The 11,422-nt window shown below is 58.6% G+C and overlaps 1 protein-coding gene and 1 non-coding gene across 2 annotated transcripts; one reads left to right on the top strand and one right to left on the bottom strand.

Moving 5' to 3' along the window:
* Positions 1 to 4,415: 4,415 nt before the first annotated feature.
* Positions 4,416 to 4,559, bottom strand: LOC129079712 (U4 spliceosomal RNA). Its single transcript, XR_008530075.1, has one exon. It is a non-coding gene; the product is annotated as a U4 spliceosomal RNA (small nuclear RNA).
* A 2,492-nt stretch (positions 4,560 to 7,051) lies between these two features.
* Positions 7,052 to 8,196, top strand: BRD3OS (BRD3 opposite strand). Its single transcript, XM_054584145.1, has one exon. It carries the CDS (start codon positions 7,163 to 7,165, stop codon positions 7,415 to 7,417), a length of 255 nt encoding a protein of 84 aa, XP_054440120.1. The 5' UTR covers positions 7,052 to 7,162; the 3' UTR covers positions 7,418 to 8,196.
* The last annotated feature ends 3,226 nt before the right edge of the window (positions 8,197 to 11,422 follow it).

Below are 11,422 nucleotides of genomic sequence, written 5' to 3' on the forward strand. Positions count from 1 at the left end.
GTTATTGGGACCTGAGAAGGAGTGAAGTTGTGACACATGCTACAACGTGAACTTTTTTTTAAAAAGTGTATTTATTTATTTTTAGAGAGCGAGGAAGGGAGGAAGAAACAGAGGGAGAGAAGCATCCATGTGTGGTCGCCTCTCCAGCGCCCCCTCCTGGGGACCTGGCCTGCAACCAAGGCCTGTGCCCTGACTGGGAATCGAACCAGCGACCAGGGCTGGTTCACGGGCCGGGGCTCAGTCCACTGAACCGCACCAGCCAGGGCTGAACTTTTTTTTTTTTTTAAATCCTCACCTGAGGACATTTTTTCATTGCTTTTAAAGAGGAAGGGAGAGAGAGAGAGAGACATCAATGTGAGAGAGAAGCATCAGTCAGTTGCCTCTGTGTGCGCCTGGACTGGGGATCAAACCTGAAACCTAGGTATGTGCTATGACCGGGAATCGAACCCACAACCTTTCAGTTACAGGACGAAGTTCCCATCAACGAAGCCACACTGGCCGGGGCACAAGAGGAACTTCTAAACCATTTTGCTAAGTGAGAAAAGCCAAACACCAAAAGACCTCGGTGTCTTATATGACTCCACATACAGGAAATGTCCAGAATCAGTAAATCTGTAGAGACAGGAAGTAGGAGGGTGGTTGCCTGGAGCTGGGAGGGGGGGCCCGTGGGGAGTAAGTGTTTAATGGAGGCGGAGTTCATCTTGGAGAGATGGAAGGTTCTGGAAATGACGGTGGGGACAGCTGCACAACACTGGGAACACACCTGGTGCCACTGAGCTGTGCGCAGACACGCGGTGAAGGGGGTCAGTGTCACAGGGCGCGCGTGTCACCGAGGACTGAAGCACGGCACCCGCCACAACACGAAGGAAGGCAGGCACTCGGAGCCATGGGAAAGAAGCCAGACGCAAAGGCCGTGCGCGGCGTGATTCCGTGTCCATGAGGCGTCCAGAACAGAGGGACCAGTAGGGGCTGAAGACAGGTGAGTGCGTGGCCAGGGTCGGGCGGTGCGTGGGATGGGGCGGGGACAGTGGGCGCAGGGTCACATTCGGGGGTGATGAAAACGGCCTAAAATTGAGGTGACGGCCACACAACTCTGAGCGTACGGAACGCCATTCAACGGCACCCTGAGGTGGGTGTGCCGTGTAGAATGCAAATTATAGCTCAAGAAATGTCGTACTAAAAACGCGCCCTGGCTGGGGTGGCTCAGTGGGCTGAGCACCAGCATGACAACCGAAAGTCCCTGGTTCGAGTCCCCGTAAGGGCACAGGCCTGGGTTGTGGGCTGGATCCCCTGTTGGGGGGCGTGCGAGAGGCAACCGATCGATGTGTCTCTCACACATCGATGCTTCTCTCCCTCTCTCTCTCCCTCCCTTCTCCTCTTCGCAAAAGTAAATAAACCAAATCTAAAAAAAAAAAAAGAGAGAGAGAGAGACAGATACCACCCTTGGCTCCCACTTTGGGGTGGGTGGGTGGGTTGGTTTTTTTGTTTTGGAGCACGCCCTTACTTCCTGCACAACAAGATGCTCCAGGCCATAATGGGTACGTCCTGTCCAGCCCTGCAATCAGCCACTTCCTTCTCCAAGGGCCCTGCCTCCTCTCAGCGGAGAACGTCGAAAGCAAGGCTTGAGCAGTAGGTGGGCTCCTGGCTATCAGGGCGTCGCTGCTTCTGGGCCCTCGCAGCTGACGACTCCAGGAAGTTCCCGTGTGCGCACCGGTGAATGCACGCATGTCCAGGGACCCTCCTCTATGAAAACATGTGTCTTTATGTGAAGCTAAACGTGGGCTTCCCCTGAGGTCTCCAGCTCTAATCCGCCCCACAGAGGTGCTTCTAGCACCTCCCCGGCTGAGCTGTCCCTCCACGCGACAGACACAAGCTGGCTCCTGCCCCACGCTGTCTGTTACTTAGCTGTTTAATTCCAGGGCACATGTGCGGCCACATCGGAGCTCGGCGCACGCCCCCCGTGGGAATCAATGTATGTGTTCATGAGCCTGTTGTTCACGTTAAGGTTCGTTTGTGGCCTGTTTTCAGAAAAACTGAAAAGTTCTTCATCCCAAGATCACAAAGATATCCTATTCCGTTATCTTGTTAAATCTCGAACGTTTCTCTGTTCACGTTGAGGTCTGCAGTCCACACAGAGTTTAGCTTTGGGCAGCGTGAGAACTCAGGTTTAGGTTTTTCCATGGCCACATCCGGTGGCCCTGGGACCAAGCCGCGAAACGCCTACCCTTTCCCCTGCCTTGCAATGTCGCCTGCGTGCTCGGCCCGGTGAGCTGCCAGTTTCTTTCCCTCGGCACATCCGCGAGGGCGCTCGCGTCGGGGGCTCAGGTGCCGCAGCCACGACACATCTCAGGCCAGGGAAGCAGGTCTTCACGCTGGTTTTTTCCCCAGGAGGATCTGGGCCATTTTTGAGCCTTTGGGTTTTGTGTTTTGTTTTGTTTTGATGATTGATTTCAGAGAAAGAGGAAAGGAGGGAGAAAGAGAGAGGGAGAGATTTGTTGTTCCACTTATTTATGAACCGTATTTTGCCATGTGTATAATGTGCACCCACGTTTTGGGCCCAAAGTTTCAGGAAAAAAAAATTTTTCATTTTAATTTTTTAATTCAATGATGTATTTATTTATATTTAGAAACAAAATGGATACTGTTACTGCTTCCTAGAGTTACACTCTTAACGCATAAGCATGAAGAAAACAATGAAAAACATTTATATAGATGTGGAATTAGTACTACCCATATATAATGCACATCCTTATTTTTCCCTCAAAAATTGGGTCAAAAAGTGCGCCTTATACACGGCCAAATATGGTATTCCTCGGCTGGGTCTTGTATGTGCCCTGCCTGGGGATCGGACCCACAACCGTGGTGCCATGGGAGGACCGTCCCACCAACTGAGGCTACCTGCCCGGGGCAAACAAATTCAAATCTTACTCCCAGCTTTCCAAGAAGATTTTTTTAACCGTGAAAATTACATTGAGTCAAACGCAGACACCGAAGTGGCCACATGCTTTTCCTTCTTTCATTTGTTCCGGTGGCGACATACAGCGGACGAACCTGGTGTAACCCCGACCCGGTCACCAGGCTGTGTGTGTGTTTGCACGTCCACCACACAGACCGGCCGTTTCGTCTGGGCGTCTCACCTCGATGCTCCTGCGCGAGAGGAGCCGACAGCGGCCCTTTCCCGGCCTGTCCCTGAAGCTTTGAGGCCCAGGCCAGGCTAGGGCAGAACATGCGCTGGACACTATTCCCTCCCTGACGCCCGCCAGAGACCTTGGCGTGAGCGCGAGTGTATGACCTCCTTAAATGCTTACGGGATTCTCCACTGTCGCCATGTGGGCCTAGCGCTGCCTTGGGGGAGGGCTGACGTGACAGATCCCACTCTTTCGAAGGACTATATAAGCTGTCTGTTTCTTCTTGTGCTCATCCCGATGAACTGTATCTTCCCAGAGGTTGGCCCCTTAGCGGAATTTACAGATTTATTGACATCAGGCTGTTCATAGTATTATTTTATCATCTTTTTAACGTGCACGGCTTCCGTTGTAAGTCCTCTTTAGTTCTTTTTTTTTTTTTTTCAATACTAGTACAGGGGTCTTTTCTTTTCCCACACCCATCGTGCCGCCAATGCTCCGGGAGTGGGTCCCAGCGGGCCCTCCCGCAGCGCGGCTCTGGGCGGAGCTGGGGCAGCGCTCGGGCGCGCCAGGCACCGCCCATTCCCCCGCGGCTTCCTCCTTTCTCCAATCATCTTCCTCCACACGCCTGGGCAGGGAGCCACCTGGGCCCTCGGAGGGCTGCCTGCGGTCAGGACGTGCGTCGATTCTCCCGGCAAGAACCTTGCTCTCCTTCGCTCACAACAATGCCCGGGCATGCTGGGTGGCCTTGCGGACTTTTCCACGCGGGGCGTTCCTTTTGGACCATGCCCATTCCCTGGGTGTCCACGATGTCACCTTTCTTGGGGGTTCACAGGTGCGCGGCCAGGGGAGCGACTCCCTGCTTCGAAAAGGCCCCCGGAACGTGTCCTGGGGCCACTCCGCCTTCCCTCTGTGCTGGTCACTTTGGTGAGTTACTGGAAGGTGGTTGTTCTGGACGAAAAGGAGCCTCTTGATTGATTGATTGTTCTTCCATTGCAGTTGTCTCCATTCCCCCCGCCCCCCCCCCCCGTTACTCTTCCCCGCTCCACCCACCCCCACAACCCACCCTCAACCCTCCCCCCTCTGGCTTTGTCCGCGGGTCCTCTATGCATGTTCCTTGGCGACCCTTCCCCTTCCTTCCGCTGTTACCCTCCCCCCGCCCCCTCCCCTCTGGTTACTGTCAGTTTGCTCTTTATTTCCCTGTCTCTGGTCTATTTTGTCTGCTTGTTTGTTTTCTTGATTAGGTTCCACTTACAGGGGGAGATCCCGTGGTACTTGTCTTTCGCCGCCTGCCTTCTTGCACTTAGCATAACGCTCTCCAGTTCCAGGCATGCTGCCCTGAAGTCGCTGCGGGGTATTGGGGAACGTTTTCAATGAGCAATAATCGCGCCTCGGATAAACCTCATTGGCTACGACACGGAACTGCGCAAAGCTAGAATTCTCTGTAATTCTTTTCTTTTTAAAGAATATTTTATTTATTTTTAGAGAGAAGGGAAAGGAGGGAGAAAAGCAGGGAAAGAAACATCGACGTGTGGTTGCCTCTCGCGCGCCCCCTACTGGGGACCTGGCCCGCACCCCAGGCCTGTGCCCTGGCCGGGAATCCAACTGGAGGCCCTCTGGGTCGCAGGCCGGCGCTCAGTCCACGGAGCGCCATCAGCCAGGGCCCCTGTAATTCTTTATCTTAGTTTTGTGTTCTTTCTATTTTCTTAATCGGAGGCCTACTACTTTTGTTAGTCTCTTGATCATATTTTGTATTTTTTACTTAATTTCTTCCTTCATCCTCATTACATGTACTTTACTTAGGTTAACTTTTGCTGTTTTTGACCCCTGACATCTTGAGATGGATGCTTAGCTCTTTAATTCTTAACCTCATTTTCGAAGATGCGCATTTAAGGCTACGCATTTCCCCAGGCATGGTTTTAGCTGCAACCCACGCTTTTTGATACGCTGTATTTCTGTCATCATGCCTTTACTTTATTTTTTTAATCTGTATTGCGGGTTCCTCTTTGGCCCGTAAGAAATTTAAGTATGTATTCTCAATGATCAAATATATGGGTTTTCTTCTAGTTACCGGGTCACTGCCGCTTTAGAGGCGACTTTTCCCGTGACCTACTCAGGCAGGAGGAATGCGCTTTGAAACGCGCCGGAACTGGCGCCGGGGCGGGCGGAGGGGCTCTGTTTGGAAACGTCCCGCGCCCTCGCAGAGTGCCTCGCACAGCTGTGGGCTCGGCGCTGCGGGGTGCCCGTTGCGCCGCTTTCCTAATTGGCCTTGGAGAGCCCGTTTTAATAAAGCTGCAGTCAGGCAGAGGACGGGAGCCCGGAGAGGGCCGGTGGCGCAGGGTCGGCGGCGGCGGCGAGAGCGAATTCGAGACCCGACTCCGACGACGCGCCCGCACAGCGTTAAATTATTAAAAAGCCGCTGCATCGGTCACTGGCGGTGAGTGCGAACAGCGACAGCAGCGGCCACAGCGAAAGGACAGGAGCGGCGGCTCGGAAGCCCTGTCGGGAAAGCGCTCGGAGCCCCGCCCAGCCGGTGCGCCCCGCGCCCGTCCCCCTCCTCCGGCGGCGGGCCCCGCCCACAGGGCCGCGCTCCGACCCCGCCCTTCGGGGCGATCGATGGCTCCAGCTCGTCGCGCGGGCCTGCCCGGACTGGGCGCTCGGCTCGGCATGCCTGCGGCGCTGCCATGGAGACGCGGCCCTCGGGCCAACTGGCGCCGCCTGAATCCGAAGCCGCCGCGCCCGGCGCCCCGGGCGTCTCCGAGAACCCCGCCGCGCGGGTGACTGCGGCGCGGGCGGGCGGGCGGTGCGGGGAGGGGTCCTAAGATGCTGTGGAAGCGATGAGGACAGGTCATGGGGGGACCTGGGGTGCGAGTCGGGCGCGGGGGACCGAGGATGCTGGGGAGAAAATGGGGACGTGCCGTGGGGGGGACCCATGATGCTTGGGAGTCGGTGGGGACGTGCCGTGGGGGGATCCAGGACGCAGGCAGGGGGTAAGAGGAACTCAGCAGCAGCGTGGCGGGACTGGACGAGGGGAAGGGGTGCTGCGCAGGTTTCTCGTTTGGTTTTTCACCGGCGGCCTTTTTCGTTCCGGTCCAGGGTCCTCCCGATGCCCCTGAAGCAGAAAGAAGGAGCTGGAGGCTGGGTGAGTGCCGGCGCCCCCGGCCTGGCAGCCTGGCTGAACGCCCTCCTGGCAGGTCGGGGGCCTGCTGGGAGCGGCCCCTGGTGACCTGGGCCTCTTCAGGTTCTGAGGACCTGCTCCGCTGCAGCAGACGCGAACCCTCCAATAAGCAGTTTGCCAGGAAGCCCCCACCCCTTAGTGAATAAACCGAGGAGGGTTAGGCTCGGTCGGGCTCATCCCGGAGCGAGGAACACAGGCAAGGGTCGTCAGCCCTGCTTCACCACTCTGCTCCGGAGTCAAGGTTCTGTGCCGTGAAACCTCATCGCCACCGCACCCCCCCGCCCCGCCCCCCGCCACAGCTGACGGCGCGTTCGTTTCTTGCAGCGTCACCCTGGGGAAGAGCTGCCGATTAGCCGGACCCGAGGCTCCGAGCAACGCCGCCACCACACCCCTGACAAGTCCCAGATCGCCCTGCGCGGGGGAGGCGGCCCTGGGCACAGGCGTCAGCATCTGTCTAGCTGTACCATGTCCTTCCAGCCAGGACGGTGCGTAGGTCTTTTCAAGTTAAGCGGTCCAAGCTGCGTTGTCAGAATCACGGTAGACACCCGACGGTCCATCTCCCCGAGTCAGGCGCCCAGTCTGCTGCACACCTAATGAAGTGCCCACAGCTGTCGGCAGGGAGCCACGCGGACCCGCTTGCTGTGTCACCGGTGGCTCTTCGGCATCTTCAGAACGCTCAGGGGCTCAAGCCTCCCACAAGTACCCCCTCCGAGGGGCGCCTCCCACCAGCAGCCTGACCCCTCGCCTCTACCATTAAGGTAAAGGAGGAATTCTCAGCGCATTTAGTGCAAAGCGGCGGGGAGGGTTGGCCCAGAGCGGCCTCAGGCGCCGGAGCGCAGGCTGGGGGCTCCAGCCCGGGATGAGCGGCCGCGTCCCGCTGGCAGAGAAAGCCCTGTCGGAAGGCTACGCCCGGCGGCGGTACCGGGACACCTCCCTGCTCATCTGGCAGCAGCAGCAGCAGCAGCTGGAATCGGTGCCGCCCAGGACCTACCTGAGCAGGAGCCGGAGCATGTGGTACTCACAGTACGGCAACGAGGCCATCCTGGTCCGCGACAAGAACAAGCGCGAGGTCTCCCGGGACACGGGCCAGTCCAAGTTCTGCGCAATTATGTGACTGCAGTGTGACGACGGGGCTGGGGGCCACACGGAGAACCTGGGCCCCGCGTCCACTGTCCAGTGGCTTTCAGGCCTCGCGGACCGGCCGCGGCGCGAGAACCCACAAACCCCGGAAGCGGCGCCAGGCCCCGGGCACAGAGGCGGTGCGACGGCGCGGCCCGGCCACTCTGCGCGGCACGCCTCTCTGGGTAGGTGCCAGCACATCGACCAAGAGGGCGCTCTGTTTACACACAACCTTTTCAAGGTTGGTAGGTGGTTTCTATTTATTTTTCAATTACAACCGATGTTCCATATAGTAGTAGTTTCAGGTTGTAAGTTGTTGTTCATATTCACATCTGCCTAAAGAATGGGTCAGATCTAGAAAAAAGGTGAAAATCATCCCCGTAGGACCAGAACGAATGTAACTTAAACCGTCAGCAATGCGTTTCAGCCAGAACTTGTCGCATCTGCGTTTAGAATCTGGCCATCAAAAAGGCCATCGGGTGCAAGGCGCTGGGCAGGTTCCACACGAGCTTCCACGCGCCCGAGGACTGGCAGGTGGCGCGCCCAGAACACGCTGAGGAAACCTAGAATCGCTTCCGAGCGCCCATCGGTTGCTTACAGGGACTTCGGATTTGACCGCCGGGCCGGGAAAGGCAGGCTCTCAAGGGACAGTGTCTCAGCCCCGGGGCGGCGGTGGCGGCAGCCCCCCACCGCCTGCAGGGCCTGGGGTCCGGTCAGCGCCGCGCACAGGCAGCCGATGCCCCACGAGCGGGCCATCGGGTCACTGAGGAAGGACATGCCGTCTGCTGTAACGGAGTCCGCGTGGCTCGGGAGCAGGGAGGTACCTTTGGTCAGAGCTGCCTTCTCTTCACTCGCTTTGTGTAATAAAGGCTTTAGGACTCTCCTCATGCTCTTATTTTTATGTTTGATCCCGAACTGGTGCCTTGGCTTTCCGCTTCCAGCCGTGTCGAACGATCGCTGGACCCCAGCACAGCGACGTGCAGGCGAAGGAGCGGTGCCCCTGCCCCAGACGTGCAGCCGCCGTTGTGCAGCCACGTGCACAGCGGTGGGAGCCCTGTGCACCGTTTTGTTCTCGCTTAGCATTTACGCGTGTGCTCCGGCTGCCTGGCCAGCAGTGTTGCTATGAGGTGCCCACGCTGTCGCTGGGCAGTTCCTTGGGCAGCTGGACAAACTTGTGACAACCGACATGCCAGAAGGGGCGCTGTGGGGCCATGCCGCCGTCCCCATGCGCTCACGCCCGGCCCAAGGCCTAGAGTCCTCGCTGAGGGACCCTCGGCCAGGGTGCCGCGTCCGCCGGGACGCCTGACATCCCCCTGCTCGGTCCCCTGCACGCGGCGGAGGGGAGCCCGGCCCCTCCACCCCGAGCAGGGCCTCTGCCGGGACAGCACCTGGGCCGGCCCCGGGCTCAGAGGCAGTGCCTGGCAGGCGACCCCGCACTAGGGCCCTCGCAGGACAGCTGCCACTTAGCGGCTTGGAGAGCAGGCAGACGCCACCTGCCTGAGGTTACCCTGGCACACAGCCAGCCCTGTCCTCGGGGAGGCGGCCCGATGAGAGGGGCTGAGTCCGCACGGGGGCGACACAGGCCGAGGGAACACAGGCGGGGTGCCTACGAGCGGCCTGGGGGTGGTGTCATCAGGCTGGAACTTGGGTGAGAACCTTTCCCCAGGACGGCAGCGTTTCGAAAATGGTGTCAAAGCCCTCATTTGTCACGAGGCCTCGTTCTTCCCCCCTGAAGCTGGGCAGTGGGGACCTCGGTACCTGAACCTACTTGACATGGGTGCAGGGAAACATCCACCGGGCGAGTGCTTGGTGCCTAAGTCCCGGGAACCACTCGGGCCACCTGAGCACAGCCTGAGGCGCAGGAGGGACGGCTCTTCCCAGGGCAGAGGGCGCTGAGCGAGGATGGGGAGGCAGGGAGCCCGCGCCGCTGCGAGGGCCAGCGCCCCGGAGAGGGTCGGGGCTGTGAGCTTTCTTTGGCCAAAAAACGACGCTCCCTCATCCCTGCTGCCCCTGGCCCAGGCCCAGGCCGAGCCCCCGACACGGCTCCAGGACCCCTTTCAGAGACTCCGGTGGGACGTCCCCGCCAAGCCTGCGCCCGCAGGCGGTGAGCAGGGAGCAGCCCCGAAAGCACAAGGCACACACGGGCATCTTTTTTTTTTTCTTTTGCTTTTATTATGAAAACAAAACAAATGCCCAGGAGAAGGGTCCATGATTACCAGAAACATCAAAGAGTACTTTCTACCATTTTTATTCGGTTGTGTTGAGGCCAGCATTGCAATAAACAAGCTAAAACTACTTACATTGGACTCATTTTCAGTAACTGACATTTACAGGAATATACTAGAAACGGCACTAAAAAGTTTAAGAAAAGTTACGGTAAACTGGCATGCACATCATACAGAAAAGTAACATTTTAAATATAAAAAAAGGAAAACGTCCTGGAAGCGTCACACGTGTGAAGGAGCAGCCCTGCTCTGGACACGACGGGTCCGCACCACGGGGGCTGTTCCTCCCCCGCACGACGGGCGAGGATGTGAGTTAGCAAAAGAACAGGAACGAAAACAGAAAGAAAACGTGTCTTACGGTGTGTAAGCCGGACGGTGCCGCAGGCGGCCCGCAGTCCACGCGGTCACAGCCACTGAGCGCGCGTCCGAAGCCCTCCCCCGCACGGCCGGCCCTTCCCGGCCGGCCCTTCCCGGGGAAGCGGCGCAGGGGCGCCGCCCTGCAGTTCCCGGCGCTGGGGCCCCCCGGCTGTCCAGCTGCCGCCTTCCCAGTGCGGATGGAAGCGACCTACAGCCACGGGCGCACTCCGGGAGGGAGGAGGCGCCCCAGGCTGATGGGAGACCGGGGTGAAGTCTGGACCGAAAGCCTCAGAAGCTGCAGCACCAACAGCCCGTGGCTGCCCTGTGGGGATGGCCGCCCCCCGGGAGCTCGCGAAGCCAGCGGCCTCTGTCCGGGCAACGGCACGTCCGAGAGTCCACAGCAGCGCGTGGGACCCGCAGACAGGGACGCGCTCTGCCGGGCTCCCACTGTGCTCGCCGCGAGGGCCGGTGTTCCTCCCGCTGCCGCTCACTGGCAGCCCTCCGCGCCCCACGCTGGACCGGCGCGCCACAGGGCCCGCCCCAGGCACCACACTGGGCGGGCTGCATGCACCCACGCGGGCCCCCGTGAGACCTGTTGAGCTGCTGTACCAACTCCTTAGTCCTAGTTTAAATATGCCATTAAAGACCTGTTTAGAAAACACCTTTGAAAAACAAGGGTAACTTTAAAAAATGGCAAGTTTAAAATCCACTTATATGTTTATTACAAACAAAACCTAAAAGTTTAACAAACTGGCTCAAAACTCACCCAGTGTCAGGATCGCCGGCGGGAGGAGCGGCGGCGCCCACCACCCACGCCCTCACCACAGCCGTCTCCACCAGGCACCCGCAGCCCTGGGGGTCGGTGCGATCTGAGTCGGCCTCAGGACTTTTTTAAAAATCGCCACCTATCAGGATGCTGCTGACTAGCTCCCCTAACCAGCCAGGAGTGTGGGAGGCACTCGCCGCCGGACCCAAGGCCAGGTCGGCGCCCACTCCGCAAGGAGCCACAGGGCGGGCCGGGAAGCGCCCTGATCCGGCCATTTCGGTGCTCAACGGAAAACGCTTGGGCGGGGGCCCTGTGTGGTCCTCAGCGAGGGACCTTCCTGGGGCCAGAGGCCCTTCGCCCCGGGGGAGGGACGTGCCAAGCGCGCCTGGCCAGGCCCCGCTGGTGGCTGGAAGACTGCACGGGGCGGCGGGGAGGGGACCGGGCACCCCAGCCGCGGCCGGGGGGCTGGGCAGGCAGCGGGGAGGGGGCCTCCCTGCACTCAAAGGCCATGTGGTTTAGCCTCTGGAAAAAACAAAACCAAAACATAACCTTCTGTTAAACTCTGTATATTATTAATATTTTTTTTTACAATAGAAAGTTAAAAATCAAGACTTAGATTTACTATACATTTTTTTCCTCTCAGGTTACAAAG

This window comes from Pteronotus mesoamericanus, unplaced genomic scaffold, assembly GCF_021234165.1.
Source record: "Pteronotus mesoamericanus isolate MK-2021 breed Mesoamerican mustached bat unplaced genomic scaffold, CSHL_Meso_final contig_78, whole genome shotgun sequence".
NCBI lineage: Eukaryota > Metazoa > Chordata > Mammalia > Chiroptera > Mormoopidae > Pteronotus > Pteronotus mesoamericanus.